The sequence below is a fragment of the Vicia villosa genome, linkage group LG3 (genome assembly GCF_029867415.1).
Source record: "Vicia villosa cultivar HV-30 ecotype Madison, WI linkage group LG3, Vvil1.0, whole genome shotgun sequence".
In the NCBI taxonomy this organism is placed as follows: domain Eukaryota; kingdom Viridiplantae; phylum Streptophyta; class Magnoliopsida; order Fabales; family Fabaceae; genus Vicia; species Vicia villosa.
In genome coordinates, this window is record NC_081182.1 from 76,791,495 (window position 1) to 76,808,639 (window position 17,145).

Sequence of the window (17,145 nt, forward strand, 5' to 3'; positions counted from 1 at the left end):
AGTTGTTATCATGATGACACATGGTTAGGGTTGCCATCATGACAACCTTGCATTTATATATAATAATAATAATAATAAGATAAGATAAGATAAGATAAGATATCAATACCAATGATGTTTTTCACAGCATAATTTACTCCAGAATATTTAGAAGTTTATTTTGTGACTCATATTTTGATATGAAAAAAAAGCTACATAGGGTGTTAATCATTTACTCCATAACTAGTAAAGGACCCGTGCATTCGCACGGGTCACGCAAAGTCGATATAAACAATAAATAAATATATAACGATGGTTAATAAATATATATAAAAAGATACACAAATTAAAAATAAAAAACATTTGAAATTATAATTGTCAAATAAATATTAATTTAATTTAGTTAGAAATATATACTTTAGTAGAAAAAATAAATAAAATAATTAAGTAGTCATCTACCCGTACGTTCGCACGTATTGCACAATATTATAAATAATAATCAAATATAATATATGTGATTATATTTATTTGATTTGGTAACAGGTACCAAACTTTTTTGTTCAAATTTTGTTTATTGTCACTCATACCCCTATCTTATTATAAGCATTTGAAATCTTTTCACTTATTTTAAATAAAAACTTCAATATATTTAATAGATTTATTTTTTCAAAAATATCAGTTATAGGTTAATATGTACATATAAAAAATAAAGGAAATAATTAAGTATTTATCTATCACAGTTGTAAATAAATATAATATAATGATGGTTAAAAATGTAAATAAAATATATACACATTAAGTAGCTTTGTCCCGTCGAAAAATGTATATTTTAGTAGAAAAATAAAGAAAATAATAAAGAAATCATTTACCCGTGCGTTCACACGGTTCATACAATGTCATTATAAATAGTAAATTAATATAATATAGTGATGGTTAAAAATGTATATAAAATACAAAAAGAATAACAATTTTTTTATATAAGAAATTATGTATTCATCAATCATAATTGTCTCATGTTAAATGTAATTTTATAAGTAGTTTCGGTCAATCGAAAAATGTATATTTTTCATAAGAAATTTATGTATTTATACATCATAATTGTATCATGTTTTTTTGTAAAAAAAAATATTAATAGCAAAATTTTTTGTATAAATGTTAAATTTTATCATACAAAATTGCTAACATTTTTTTGATAATTGAAGTTTTGAATATCTTTTATTATACTTTAATAGTATCTTTAATTATAATTAATATATTATATATATTTTTAAAAATAACATAAAAAATAAATAATGTTTATAGATCAAACTATATTTAGTATTATTATATAGTATTATTGTTAGTAGTTTAGATTAATGAAGCAATTCTGACAATAAGTTAATTATTTGATTTATTGATCAATGAATAATTCATTCAAATATATAATTATTTGGTAATTATTTAATTATTTGATTTATTGATCAATAAATAATTCATTCAAAAAAAAATTAAACAACAACATTTATTAGTAAAACTTATAATAGGTAATCATGGTACTATCTCTTAATGATTACTTTAAAAATAAATATACTATCTTAAAATTTAAGAAATTTTATATTATAGGCTTGTTTATATATTTTACCTGTAATATATTAGTTGACATAGTATATTTTTTATTCGTAATTGAATTCGGGAAAAAAAATAAAATTTATGTAATTGAAATGAATATTATAATTAAAAAAATTATTTAATATTATATTAAATAATTATTTCTCTTAATTTTTTTACAAATAAGACAATTATTTTATAATAAAGAGTAACTTTTTTAAAAAATGGACTCTCTCTTTTCATATATATTTTAGAATATTTTTTTATAAATAAGATGGTTATTTCATAAATAGATTATTTTATCATTTTTTTAAGATAAATTTTGTTTATTTAGGTCTCATTTACCATTACCCATAAATTTATTATGGGTATAATGAATTTATTACAATAAGTATATTTATTATAACAAATATATTTACCATTACACCTAATATAATTTTATAATTAGTATTAAACAAAAACTATAATGACAAATGGAATAAAAAGATATGACACAAAAGGATCTCACTCTATTTAATACAAAATAAATATATCATTATTGGCCTCATATCACATAGATAAATAATATTATGATAGTAGTTATTATAATAGTAGATGAATAATTTCTTAAAAAACAGTAACAATTGCAAATATTAAAAAAGACTGATTAATTATTATCACCTAAAACTAGGTATTCCCAATGATATTTTCTTAAAATTTTCTATTGTTGATACAACTAATAATTACCAACAATTACCTATAAAATAAATTATTATCACCTAAACTCAATTACAACTAATTAAAAAAGACGATTAATTATTATCACCTACAACTAATACCTACCTCTATTGGGTCCTTTGAAGGGCATGAATTGATTTATTATAGCAATCCATTAATAGATTTATTATAAATGCTCTCATTTTTTTTTGTGAGTATCGTAGGTTATTATAATAGTAAATGTCATAGTTAAAAATAAATATATTTTCTTTTCTTAAATAAATATTATAATTATAATTATAATTACAATTACTAAAAGTTCAGATTTTAGTTTGCATATATATGGTATTAAGTTATTATGTCAAATTACAAATATTATTTTATAATTTATTAGTTATTATTATTATTGATGATATTATTTTATAATTCATTAGTTATTATTATTATTGATGATAATCGATTTGATTATACCATGGTCACAAAATTTTGTTGTTTTGTAATTTAGAGAGTTGTGTTGAAAACATATTAACTTAAATATATTTAGTCTTCCTATCACAATATAGCCATAATAAATAAAAATAATAATAATTTGAAGGGTTGTGAATGCAAGAGAATGATTGCAAAATGACGTTGGAATTGGTTTATGCACATGAAACGTGATGGTGAGCCGCCAAAAACGCATTGTAAGTGGAATAGTTCAATTTTTTTTTTTACTAATATTTTTTTCACGTGAATAACAATCATGAGTGTATCAATTGTAATTGGCTATTTCAAACTTCCTAATTATCAATAGTTATTGTATTTTATTATTTTGATTATTTTAGTTTAATTATTTAAAACTATTAATGGGAAAGATAATAATTAAAATTGAGAATAATTATCTATAATCAACTAAATACAACTTTTAGATAATAACAAATTCTAACAAATTCTACCTGTTTTCACATAGACAAATTATACACTTCAATAAAGGATAACACATGTGTGTTGGAAATTGTAAGCAATAGTTGTTTCATATGAATAGTAATAATCGTGCATGCAAAAGAAACGACTGACACGTTTTTCCTAGGCTAGCCATACCATATCATTATTGCATAGATCTCAATGTAATACCAAATCAACAAAATATCTTTAACCAACTTTGTAAACAACATATCAATATAATTATTTAGAATGAATTGGAACTGCTGGAACTGGGAAAGGGAGAGAATTAACAGGAAATTAGAACTTTATTAAATTAGAAATGCAAAAAAACTTAAATAGTCCAATATTTTCAATACAAAAAATTATAAGATAAAAAAGAACAACAAAGATAGAATGACATAGTAGTGAAAATTATATATCTCACCAAAAAAATAAATAAACAATTAAATCATTCTACTTGTGTGTATATCACCTAAACTCAATTATTATCACCTACAACTAATACCTACCTCTATTGGGTCCTTTGAAGGGCATGAATTGATTTATTATAGCAATCAATTAATAGATTTATTATAAATGCTCTCATTTTTTGTGAGTATCATAGGTTATTATAATAGTAAATGTCATAGTTCAAAATAATATATTTTCTTTTCTTAAATAAATATTATAATTATAATTATAATTACAATTACTAAAAGTTCAGATTTTAATTTGCATATATATAGTATTAAGTTATTATGTCAAATTACAAATATTATTTTATAATTCATTAGTTATTACTATTATTGATGATGATCGATTTGATTATACCATGGTATCAAAATTTTGTTGTTTTGTAATTTAGAGAGTTGGGTTGAAAATATACTAACTTAAATATATTTAGTCTTCCTATCACAATATAGCCATAATAAATAAAAAATAAAATAAAGATAATAATAATTTGAAGGGTTGTGAATGTAAGAGAATGATTGCAAAATGACGTTGGAAAGCCAAAAATGCATTGGAAGTGGAATAGTTCAACATTTTTTTTTACTAATATTTTTTTCACGGAGTAATGCTATTTAGTACGAAGGAATTTGGAGAAGAAATGCAAGAATGAACACATGTCACTATATTATAGGGAAATTTTTAAGTGGTGATAATTAATTGTTGAGATTTATTCTTGTCTTTCTTGTTTATTGGCCTCATTAAATGTGATATTTCAAACTTCCCAATTATCAATAGTTATTGTATTTTATTATTTTGATTATTTTAGTTTAATTATTTAAAACTACTAATGGGAAAGATAATAATTAAAATTGAGAATAATTATCTATAATCAACTAAATACAACTTTTAGATAATAACAAATTCTACATGTTTTCACATAGACAAATTATACACTTCAATAAAGGATAACGCATGTGTGTTGGAAATTGTAAGCAATAGTTTTTTCATATGAATATGAATAGTAATAATAGTGCATGCAAAAGAAACGACTGACACGTTTTTTCTAGGCTAGCCATACCATAGCATTACTGCATAGATCTCAATGTAATACCAAATCAACAAAATATTTTTAACCAACTTTGTAAGCAACATATCAATATAATTATTTAGAATGAATTGGAACTGCTGGAACTGGGAAATGGAGGGAATTAACAGGAAATTATGACTTTACTAAATTAGAAATGCAAAAAAACTTAAATATTCCAATATTTTCAATACAAAAAATTATAAGATAAAAAAGAGCAACAAAGATAGAATGATATAGTAGTGAAAATCATATATCTCACCAAAAAAAAAATAAACAATTAAATCATTCTACTTGTGTGTATATCAAACAGAGTAATGGAAAAACAATCCGGAGTGATATAAACAAAAACCACAATGCTCTCCTCCTGATTCAAAAACTATTTTTTGTCAAAAAAATAATCAAACTTTTAGCAAACACCACTAAATAAAGTCCAACTCTTTCCTTAAAAAAAAACCATGACTTTTTTAAACAATGTCTACAGAGGAAAAACATATGGGTAACAATCAATGTTGAAAAATATAAGTAATTTGGGAACTCAAAAATCTTAGATAAGACAATATCTTCAGTCTTCCCCGTGCTCCATCTCTTCGATCTATAAAATTGTTAAGCAAAGTGAAAATCTTTTAAACTGCATATAAGCAAACATAACTTAATTTGAAGCATTAAACCTAAGAAAAGAAAACGAATGACAAATAAAAAACAAAGAATCTCAAGGAAGAGAAAAGAAAGATTGAAAATGAAAAAGTAAACAAAGTAAATCTTACCGAAAATAAATCGAACATTAAACTTGGGAAATTTTCCTAAAGTAATTCAAACTTGCTATAATATTGATGAAAGTTCTGGATTAAAATTCATGACAGCAACTTGAAAAAATAACTCTCCAATATCAAGACAGCAACACAAATCCATCCAGAAAACACGATCAACATTAATAAAAAACTGTAACAACATGTAACAGTACAATATATATTTTAACAACGTGCATATACCTGGAAAATTGAAAAAAATAAAATAAATAATGCAAGCATGTAAAGTTTAGAATTCAGATATGAAAAATCCAAAAATGCAAAGTTTAAATCTCACCCGGTACCCTTTATTGAAGGACACCGTCCTTTTGAGTCATTTATTCTATGAATCAAAGTGCTTTTGTGTCTTTACCGAAATTGTTGAATCGACAACCATGTTCAAAGAAATGATAAAATTGGGGGTTAGATAAAGAACGATAACCTAAAGTTGAAAAATTGAAGAAAAAAATTATCAATTGAATTTTGTAGTTTGATAACATAATTAGTTGTTATTATTATCGAATAAAAAAGAAGATACCTTTTGATTTGCAACTTGATAATGATTTTAGAAATTAAAGAAAAACTATGAATGAAAGATGCAGGATTTTGACGAACCTTCAATGCAGTGTTTTAAAAACCGGACCGGACATCAAACCGGTGAAGGTACTGGGTCACTGGTTTATTGGTCGAACCACTGGGTCACTGGTCGAACCGCATGACTAAACTGGGTTAAACCGGATAACTCGGTTGAATAGACCGGTCGTTATAACAAAATTATATAGGTATAAAATCTGTCGAACCGGATGATTCAGTTCCTACAAAATATAACTAGTACTTAAATTTTTTGAAAACATCATATTATGAAAAAATTCGTTCATAATTTAAATTCAAATTTTACACGTAGGTATCACACACAATCAAATAGTACATAATTATAAAATATAAACAAAAATTTAATCGCAACATAATTTAATTGAATAATTTATAACAAAGTAATTTCATTGTCTACTAAATTTAATTTCAATAAAAAAAAATGTTTCAATGTATGAATCTCCTTCTTCAATATTAAAATTATTTGTAACAAAATCAACTACATCTACAACCATTTTTTTATTTTTTATTTTTTATTTTGTTTTTTAGTTTAATTTTAATTAAAATAGTCAAAATGACATTGTTTTAATTTTTTACAATTAAAAAAAATTAAAAAAATTAAAAAATGCATTTAAACCACCGGTTCACAAAAACCGACAGTTTTACCGGTTTTAGCGGTTTACACCGGTTCAATGATATTCCCGATCCAACTATTGAACCAGACCGGTTACGTGGCCGATTCCCGGTTCGACCGGTCCGACCGGCCGGTCCGGTTTTTAAAACACTGCTTCAATGTGTGGAGAATGAAATCAAGGAATGAAAGGGACATGTTAAAATCGATGGGGGTAATAGAATAGGAAGATGAGCCAAATGTAATGGTTTGTAATTTAGGGTTTGCAGGTTGAAATCAAAAGCCATAATATATATAGATCAATGAGAGAAAGTTTAAGGGTTTTTCAGAAACCAAAGAGAAAAAGCGTGAAAGAGGTTTTGCTGTATCCAAGAAGATTTGCATAATTCCAATACAAAGGCCTCACGTTAGCATTAATGATGGAAAATAAAATGGACAATTGAAAGGGTATGCAATGATTAAAGAATATATATTTTTAATTAAAATATTAAAGGAGATCCAATTACCGCTATGTCCCCGAATATCACCCTCAAATTGGTGATTATAGGGATATTGAAAGAATTGCATTTGTCATGTACTTTATTATATTAAAAGTAGATATTTAGAAAGAAGTTTAGTTCGGGACACATATACTTTGAGATGAAAAAAAATCCTACAGTGGGTGTCAATAGTAATCATATTCTTTCGATAGTTGAAAATCCACGGGCTAAAAATAAAGCCCGACCCATTCTGTTTTCTAGGGTTTACAATTCACTATAAAATCCCAAAACTCACCTCTCTTCTCTTCCTAATCGCAGTTACTTCTGCGCAGTCTCATTCCTGTTCAATTAGGGTTTCTGTCAACAAGTTCTCTCCAGTTTTCAACCGCAATGAGGGCCAAGGTTAGATCCTTTACCATTTCGTTATGTTTTCTTATTCTTTTGTTGTTATAGTGCTTTTGGTTTAATTGGAATTTGTGATTTGTGCAGTGGAAGAAGAAGCGTATGAGGAGATTGAAGAGGAAGCGCCGAAAGATGAGACAGAGATCCAAGTAGAGTGTGTTCTCAGCCATCATCGTTTGCTCTTAGATTTGTTTTTCCCTTTCGTATTGTTATTGTTTTGTAATCAGACTCATCGGCTAGAGAGTAGTATCTGTTTCTCTCTCTAATTTTGCCGTTATGATATTTTGGTTTTGTATTAGCTCAAAGATATTGTTCTTTCTGGAATTGAGTAGCTTTTACTTTTGAATTTCGTTCTATCATGTTTGATTATGTTTTTTTTTTGTTTTAACATATTATCGAATTGATTTTATATAGTTGCTAATGACACTTGTATTGTTATCTTACTTTCGGTCAATTGTTAAATTGTCTTTCCCCTGGAAGAGGAAACCCTTAAGTCTTCTAGTACAACCGTTTTTTAGGTAACAATCCTTTAGTATAAGTATATATCGATAACTTTTTGGTCTACCAAAACTAAATCTGTCTAATTCTTTCTGTTTCTATGGTTCACCGCTCTTAGGGTATACAAACCATTATTACAAGGATTCATTGATATTATTGTCTACGAAATTTTAATCTATCAGCAGATTTTAGATTTAGTCTACTCAATTACGGGCAACTATGTAGCTTTTTTGTTGTTGATGTTGTTTTTTGTATGCGTCAAAATGCATTTCTCTTGTACTTCTGTTTCAGAATGCTGATTTTCTTAACCATTGAGTTATTGGTTTATTGTTCTCCTTTGGTTCATTTTATTTTTACTGTTATATATTACTCCCTCCGTATCATAATAAGTGTCCCATTTGCAGTTTTTCCTTGTCTCAAATTAATTGTCCATTTACAATTCCAATGCATCAATCATATATTACTCAAATGTGACACTTATGTGACACTTATTATGAGACGGAGTGAGTAGTTTCTTTGGATATGTTTGTGTTAGAATCTTCCTAATTGAAGACACTTCACATTCCTTCATTAATTCTTTTGGTGTTAAAAGTTCAGGGTGTAGTCGATGTTTGTATTTATTACTGATTATCCTAACGTGAGAACTATTTACCATCATATCAATTCTAGAAATTGTACGTCTTAATACCATCGCATCCATCTATCTAGATTCCCATCTATTTATTTGCAAAGGATTAAGAAATATTGTGTGTCCAACGTTGAAATGTAACAACCTTTTGGTTAGGGGTGTGTAAAATATCCGGTTTTGATCTCCAAATCCATAACCAAACCTAAACCACTTTTAAATATCCGGATATAATTGAATGGTTATTAACCGGTTTAGTTATTAATGGTTTGGTTTGGTTATCCATTCATATAATCCGGATATAATTAAATGGTTATTAACCGGTTAAATTATTTTGGATTCGGTTATAATCCGGTTATTTTCCAAATTCAAATATTTTAATTGTCAAAATATTAATTTTTTTTTGAAAAAAAATATTTTCGAAAAAAATAATTTTCAAAACTAGATTTTTTAAAAAAACCGGTTATATAATCATAACCAAATTTATAACCAATTTTGATTAAAATGTGGTTATGGTTATAAATCCAAACCATTTAAATAGTTTTAAAATGGTTATGGTTTGGTTTTTGAAAATAACCAACCATGCACACCCCTACTTCTGGTATTGCAAACCAGCATTGTAATCTTGTAGTATGTAACTTACCATTGTTTTGCTAGCTTGTTTGCCAACAAATTTTAATTTCGATTGAGTTGGATTATAAAGGAATCAAGTATTGCCATGTTAGGATTTGTAAGAGGATTTGTTCAAATTTGCCCTTAACAACGAGTCCTGCTGATGGTGAAGCTCACTATTTACTTCACATGGCAATAAAACGCACTTTTTAGCTCACGGTTTTTTTTATATCAAGAGGGAGATTTAGTTTACGGTTTGTTTCCATTAATCATTGGTTTAGAATTTTGGAATTGTGTGAAAATTGATATTTGCAACCTAGGAAATTAGTGGTTGAGTTGTTTATTAGATATTTAGATGTTATACAACTTTGTCAATAATTGTGCTGACAGCCTTCAACCACAAAATCCCCCGTTTAAACACCCAAAATAATTGTCATAAATTGTGCAATCGGCTACCAGCCTCGAATTCTCCTGCATGACCTCAATAATTTTTCAGAAGAGGGGATAGATTTCGAAAGGCAACAAATTCTCTGTAGAGAAATATTCAAAAATGTAGAAAGGAGGAAGAAGATGGGAGCCCAATAACGTATATTTATTATGAGGATTTTGGTTCCGGCCCATGAACGATAAATTCATATCTTTTAGTTATCAAAGTGATCAATGAGATGGACAAAATGTGAGATCAATTCATATCTTTTGGTTATCAAAGTGATCAATTAGATGGACAAAATGTGAGAAAATTATGGAAGGATCAATCTTTCGAGTGAGTGAGATTTTACGAAAAAGTGACACAATTCTTCAAGTCTCTAGATTCATTCAAAATAATTGACATATGATAATGTCAATTTGAGTGTAATTTTCTTTTTAAATAATAGATAATAGATTTTTTAGTGTAAAAAAATAGGACTAATTATAAGTCACAAGCCTAAGTTCGATCTAAACAAACTTCTATAATGTAGTACATCATCAAGGGTGTCGACAAACTTGAACCTTACCTTAATAAGTAAGATTCGGATTTAACAAAGTGACTGGTACCCCCAAGAGTTGGCTTTGTGGCGAAGGATTGAGTCTTGGGAGTATGTTTTCTATAAAAGTGACAGTAGTCTTGACCTTTATCTTTGATATTAGACTCATATACAACCTTTCTTTAGGTTTATTCTATAAAAATCACGAGCTTTTTGGCCATGCACAACCATTCCAATTTAATGAGCATTCTAGAAATCTATGTTTGAGATTTCATAGGAAGCGACCTCACTTCCACATTCACAAATGTGAGTATGTCAAGAGTACTCAGATAGTTATGTACTCCACTTCGTATAAAGTAAAAATCTAGTTAAGAGTTTTTATTACTTCAACCTCTAATTTCTTTAGAAATTATGCTCACTAACATCTCGATTCTCATGCTCATTCACAACTTGTTATTATCCATTGAACCTGATTCTTGTGATCTCTAGTCTTTTAGGCCGAGTTACCAATATGAGTGATTATATGATCTTATGATAATAGTCTCATCTTTTTGGATTTATTTTGGATTTTCTCTAACTAATCCTTTTGTCAAACAGTAAGATAATTTTTTATGAGTGGGTACATGATTCAATCTAACAACCCCCTTGAAAAGAACAACTCCCTTAGTAAAATTTTCAACGTGTTCAAACTCCGCGACGTTGAAGTCTAGGGTGTGCTGTCTAGAAGAGCTAACCTATTCTAGCTTCTCTCTCTGGTGGATGGAAACCACATCCAGGTTCTGTTATATGGTTTATGAATACAACAAGCTTCTGCCAATGTTACACAAGCTTCCCTCATCAATGAGAATCCTTAACACATCAAAATTTTCCATGGTGGATATTATCACTAACATCAAGATCTCATTGAGAATTCCACCCACCTTCTCGTTGTCTTTAATCCCCAAAATGGGTCGTTCTGGCTTCTAATCCGCCAATGTTTGTCTCTTCTTATATACCACCACTAGTTCTCCTATCTTTCTCTTCACGATACCATTGGACGATGTTATTTGGGCACATGAACCCTTTGGTGATATAAGCAATAAATTGATAACACTTGGAATAAAAATGCAGTCATAATAGTTTATGCCAACAAAAAATACAATGTGACAAGTAAAATTATCGTATCCACGTAAATTGTATTAACTTCGTATAGGGACAAGGTGAATATAGTTGTGAATACATCGCAATGAGTTTGTAAGCGTAATAGGGGAAAGGGGAACATATAACGCAATTTATTGGTTTATGTACCTAATTGTAAAACTAAAGAGTTGACTAATAATTAACAAATATAATGATAAATACAATTAAGTTTCTTTTTCGAATAAGTTGATTTGTTTCCTCTTCTTATATTAACATAGTTAATATCACCCAAAACTCATTCTGGGCCATGCTATCGATTTATCCTCTAACCATCGTGGTAGACTTGGTTAACATCGTGCCTTCAACTAAGCATCCAATAGTAATCTTGTTTCTGCACGAAGAGCTTTTGTAAATTATTGTACATGCACCAAATAATCAATTTTCTACGGAGGACAACATTTAGTCATTAAATTTTACCTTTCACATGCTTCATAGAGAGTGTTGGATTTAAAATGCAGTTGTAATATTTATGCTAAAAAAAATGACTCCCTTATCCTTTCTCTTGGTCGCGAGACCTTGTTTTTTTCCTTATAGGTTTTCTTCAGTGTTTTCCTTTCCCTTCTCGTGGAATAAATAAATACTCGATGGCGATTTTATTGTTTTGATTTGTCCAGTTGCTTCACAATCGAATTGTACTCACTGCCTTTTTTGTATTGAATTCCAATCTGATTCTTTCATCTCACGGTTTTTCCTTTTCCAAAGCACAATCAATCAAGACCTTGTTGAACCAAATAGTCTTGTATTGTGCATTACCATAAGGGGAAACCCATTCTTTCATCAAATAAAGGAATATCCAACTTCAATGTAGCCATAATATTTATAAAAAAAAAACTAAAGTCAGATAAGATGATAACAAACCTGTGATTTTCTTCCTTGATCGAAATATTTGCTCTGATACCACGTACTGATGGGTCATCATGAAAGGGAGACATTTACATTGAGTCAAACGCTTCCCTAAAGGTCAAAGACTCATCCAAACAAGTGAGAGAGACGTTACATATTCACCCAAAACCTTAAAGCAATGAGTGTATGAGTCCTCTCACATATAAAATGTTCAATCTCAAATTTTTCAAGCAATTTCGAACTTTCTCAACTCACATTTATTCCTCAACAATTAGGAGGCGGTCTTATGAACCTGTTAAACTAACTTTTTATATCTCATTTATAATAATACTATTGGAATTCTTGACTAGTAATTCTTGACTAGTAATGGATCAAAGATTTATTCTCTTCTTCAAAGTAGATTATTTTAGATCGAACTAGATAAACAATTTATCAGTGTTTAATTCTCGACTCTTATCTTTATTTTTATTTTTTTAAATTTGTAGATTTGCATACACTTCATTGATATATTAATTTTTAATAGATTTGCATACATGTTCGTGTCTAAGTAAGCATTTCATAGTGCAGTAGTTGAGATCTAAAATCAAGTCTCTTGCTTACTTTTCCAATTGGAAGCAGAAAGTGATCACACACCTGATTTCTTAACTTTATGCATATGCTTGCTTTCAATTTCCCACTTTAACTTTTTCTTTTCCTTAATTGGTGGTACAAGACCAACATTTCATCTCCCTAATGAACAAACTATATACCTAATAAGTATATAATAATTATTCAAAAACCAAACAAAGAATTGCCCCCACTATGACCCTCCTAATAAAAAAAAGGAGGTGAAGACAAAATAAAATTTTTACTATACGAAATGTGAAGGCAAAAAGAACCTTTGCCTCTTACTTCTAGTAGGACAATTAGATACCATTGATGATGAAGCAATTTTGGTCACTGCTGATTTGAGGGACTGTTTGAGAGTGTTGATGCAAACATTCTCTTCACTGTCCTTAGAACAAAGCACCAATATGCTTTTGATTCTGCCACCAACACTTGCTATGTCTGCTTTAACTGTTGTAAGTCTTAACCCTTTGAGGACTTGAATTAGTTCGGAGAACAGTTCGGGTCGATCGTCGCAGCAAACAGAAGCTTTGATGATGATATTGTTCTTTAATTTGTCCACTTTGTTAGTGCTGGTTTCGTCTTCAATTACATGGTTGTAGTCTATTGATACTTCATCAATTTCAGTTGGAACTGTGATCACTCTGCTAACATCCATTGCTTTTCGCTTTAGGTCTTTGACATGATCTATTACACTCCCTAGTAAAGCTGCTTTGTCCATCTGCAAGTGCACAAATGTTAATGTTATGCAAAGTATTATATCGCGGTCGCGTTGCAGTTGTGCCATGATCCTTATATTAGTATCTAAGAAACACCCGTAGATACTAAACATGACACTGATACATATGTTTGTGTAATACATCAGTACTCAATCAATCTGAAGTGTGACTGTTACATAGACATAGTGATTTGAAATCTCGGTCATCGGCTCATTCGGAGAACATTTTCTAAAAATTGATGTTATGTATATTTAATGTAAGTTTCTTCCTAAATTATCTCCTCATTAAGAAGGGAAGTGAAAATTAATTACTTGTGACTTTTATAAATGCATGTTTGAATTGACGGTAAAATTGACAAAATCATGATGAAATTGACAGATTTAATATACACTAAGAAATTGATCCAAAATTATTCCTACTCTACTATAATTGAAATTATTACGCGTTTAAAAATGTAATAAAATTTATATAGAGGTAAAAGACAAACAGACAACAAACTGCGAATCTCAGTAGCAGAATGTAATTCTGTGAATCTCTGAGATGAACGCAAAAAACATCATATCACATAGCTTTTCCCTAAGTGGTTAACTCCATTTTCTTGCATGAAAAATAGAACAAAATCTAAGCTTAAAATGGCAAATAAACTAAAATTGGTTTACCTTATCAGACTTAGGAATAAGTTTTCTGAGATTAGCAAGCTGAGTATTGATTCTATCTCTGCGTCTTTTCTCTGCCTGACTATGACTTTTAGAAGCACTTGCTGCTCTATCTTCTAAACTTCCTTCAACAGGTAAATTACTCCATGGCTGAAACTCACTATATTGAAAAGAAGCAGAAGAAGAATCAGAGATATTTTGAGGTAGAATTTGAGGAGGAAAGTGTGAAGGATCACTGTATTGAAACCAATTATGTAACTCAGAAGAATCATTGTGATTTTCCATATTCATCAGAATGGAAAAACAATTAGTAGTATTGTTTGTTGAATAATGCTTATCTTTATGAGGTTTTTATTTTCTAGCAGAAACTACTGTTTATTGTGTAGTACTATGCAGTGATAATAATGAGTGACCTTGTTCTTCTTATCTTGATGGTGATTGGTGTGATAACCAATTACCTTTGATTAGTCAAAATGAAAATCGATTTTGGCCTTATCTTTGTGTCACATCATGGAGACATTTATTAGTATTTTTTTTTTTCTAATGATAAATTTAACGAACTTAATTGGAGTTTTTGTAAGGAGAGGAAATAAAGAGGAAAAGAACAAGAATGAGGTGGCTTGTCCTCTCATAATGGCGTACGGACTGGATTATCTTCATGTGGCTAACTCAATCTTCATTGTTTTGGTGGCTTAATATTTTATTAGATTTTTTTGACATGTGATTCTAATAATCTAGTTAATAAATAATTTGTTGAATAAAATGCATTTTGTAATTGTTTCTTCTATTATTATTATTATTATTATTTTGCATTTGTCTAAAGTCAGAAATTTTAATAAGAGAAGAAAAGAAATAGGAGAATCACATAGGGCTAACTAAGACATTGGAGATTGAAATTTGTTCAATTTCTTTAAGGATGTCTCAAAGTTAACATTCCAATTTTTTTTTCATTGTATTGTTTTTGTTTAATGTGGAATGCACATGTTAAATGTTTTTTTTGAAATAGAGAATGAGTCTCTTCAATATCGTTTTTCATCAAGGGGAGTATTTGTTAGAGATAATTCCATATTTTATAGAGGTGGAGTTCAAACCAATATTTATGAACAAAATTCTTTCAATTGGGTGTGTGTTAGTTATGATAACAATGATTTTAGTGTTAAGAGTAAAGTTGATGGGATAAATGAATATTTTGTAGAAGTTAATATGAATGATTGTGATGTTGATGTTGCGCAAAAATGTTGTTGACGACAAAAGTGATGGTCATATCTATGTTGAGTATAATGTGAAGGATATACATACACATACACACACACACACACCTAATTGAAGATTTGATCACTTTTTATCCATGATTCGTGAGATGCGATCATTAGTCAATAAACATAATTGTCTCTATGATCTATTTCTATCTCACATCACAATAAAGCTTGACTGCATATACTTTAAGAATATTATCCTTATGTTTAATATGGTCTCACGATTAAGTCATACCTAATATTTCATCGAACATACTAACTATTATAAGAAATTTATTACTTAAGAAAAACAGATAAAATAAAGAAATGACTTATTATTATTAATAGAAAATTAGATAAAAGTATAAAGTTCTAATAAAATTAATGGCTGTTATTACTTACATCAACACTTGACTGAATACTTGACTATGTTAATACCAGTTCATAGTGCGTGTGTGTATCTCAATTCATATTGTTAAGACCAATTATTGTTGAGTGTGTGTTTATTTGTGTTAGATTTATTGTGTTAAGATCAATTCAGATCATATATGCATATGCACATAGAGTGTGCTTGCACGTGGACTTGATTGTGTACTTGACTACATGTACGTTGACAATATGTGTTAGTTGTGAATGCAAGATAAAGTAATCTCCTTTTGTGGTTATTGTGTTTATTTGTATCAAATTGTGTCTGAGTTCTTATGATGTTGTATAAAGTTTAATGAGTGTGTTTGAAGGGATGTTTGATAGAATTGAGTATAAACTATGACTTGTATACTTATAAGCAAATTTCAAGAAGAGGTAATATCATAAGGAATTTTATGATTGAAGCTTCTAATAAAACTTACTATCAAACATGGCAAGGAAAGATGACTAAACTAAATAAAGTGGATTAGAAAATATGGAAGTGGCTGATGGATGTTCCTACCAAATTCATAGTGCGTGTGTGTATCTCAATTCATATTGTTAAGACCAGTTATTGTTGGGTGTGTGTTTATTTATGTTAGATTTATTATGTTAAGACCAATTCAAATCATATATGCAAATGCACATAGAGTGTGCTTGCACGTGGGTTTGATTGTGTACTTGACTACATGTATGTTAACTGTATGTGTTAGTTGTGAATGCAAGATAAAGTAATCCCCTTTTGTGTTTACTGTGTTTATTTGTATCAAATTGTGTCTGAGTTCTTATGATGTTGTACAAAGTTTAATGAGTGTGCTTGAAGAAATGTTTGATATAATTGAGTATAAACTATGACTTATATACTTATATGCAAATTTCAAGAAGAGGTAATATATGGAATTTTATGATTGGAGCTTCTAATAAAACTTACTATCAAACATGGCAAGAAAGGATGACTAAACTAAAGAAAGTGGACCAGAAAACATGGAAGTGGTTGATGGATGTTTCTACCAAGACTTGGTGTAAACATGCATTTAACATTGACCCCAAATGTGATATTTTGGTGAATAACATTTATTATTCCATGTAAAAATGCACATGTTACATTAAGCTATAAGCATAAAAAGCCAAGGATTATATGGATAAGTACCACACAAGAAATATGTAGGCATTATTTCACAATTTTCCTATCAACCATATAAAATGAAAATA

General features: G+C 28.6%; 1 protein-coding gene and 1 long non-coding RNA gene across 3 annotated transcripts; one reads left to right on the forward strand and one right to left on the reverse strand.

The window, feature by feature from the left end:
• Positions 1 to 7,367: 7,367 nt before the first annotated feature.
• On the forward strand, positions 7,368 to 7,936 carry LOC131656125 (uncharacterized). Its single transcript, XR_009300002.1, has 2 exons — positions 7,368 to 7,590; positions 7,678 to 7,936. It is a non-coding gene; the product is annotated as an uncharacterized LOC131656125 (long non-coding RNA).
• A 3,586-nt stretch (positions 7,937 to 11,522) lies between these two features.
• LOC131656126 (transcription factor bHLH51-like) lies at positions 11,523 to 14,684 on the reverse strand. Of its 2 annotated transcripts, XR_009300003.1 has the most exons (3): positions 14,297 to 14,684; positions 11,887 to 13,639; positions 11,525 to 11,800 (listed from the first exon to the last, which is right to left on the reverse strand). XR_009300003.1 is itself a non-coding variant. In XM_058925890.1 (2 exons), the coding sequence occupies exons 1-2, from the start codon at positions 14,582 to 14,584 to the stop codon at positions 13,163 to 13,165; spliced, it is 765 nt and encodes a 254-aa protein (XP_058781873.1). In that variant the 5' UTR covers positions 14,585 to 14,684; the 3' UTR covers positions 11,523 to 13,162. The 2 variants fall into 2 exon arrangements, 1 of the variants encoding a protein (XP_058781873.1); XM_058925890.1 differs by having other exon boundaries at positions 11,523 to 13,639.
• Positions 14,685 to 17,145: the final 2,461 nt, after the last annotated feature.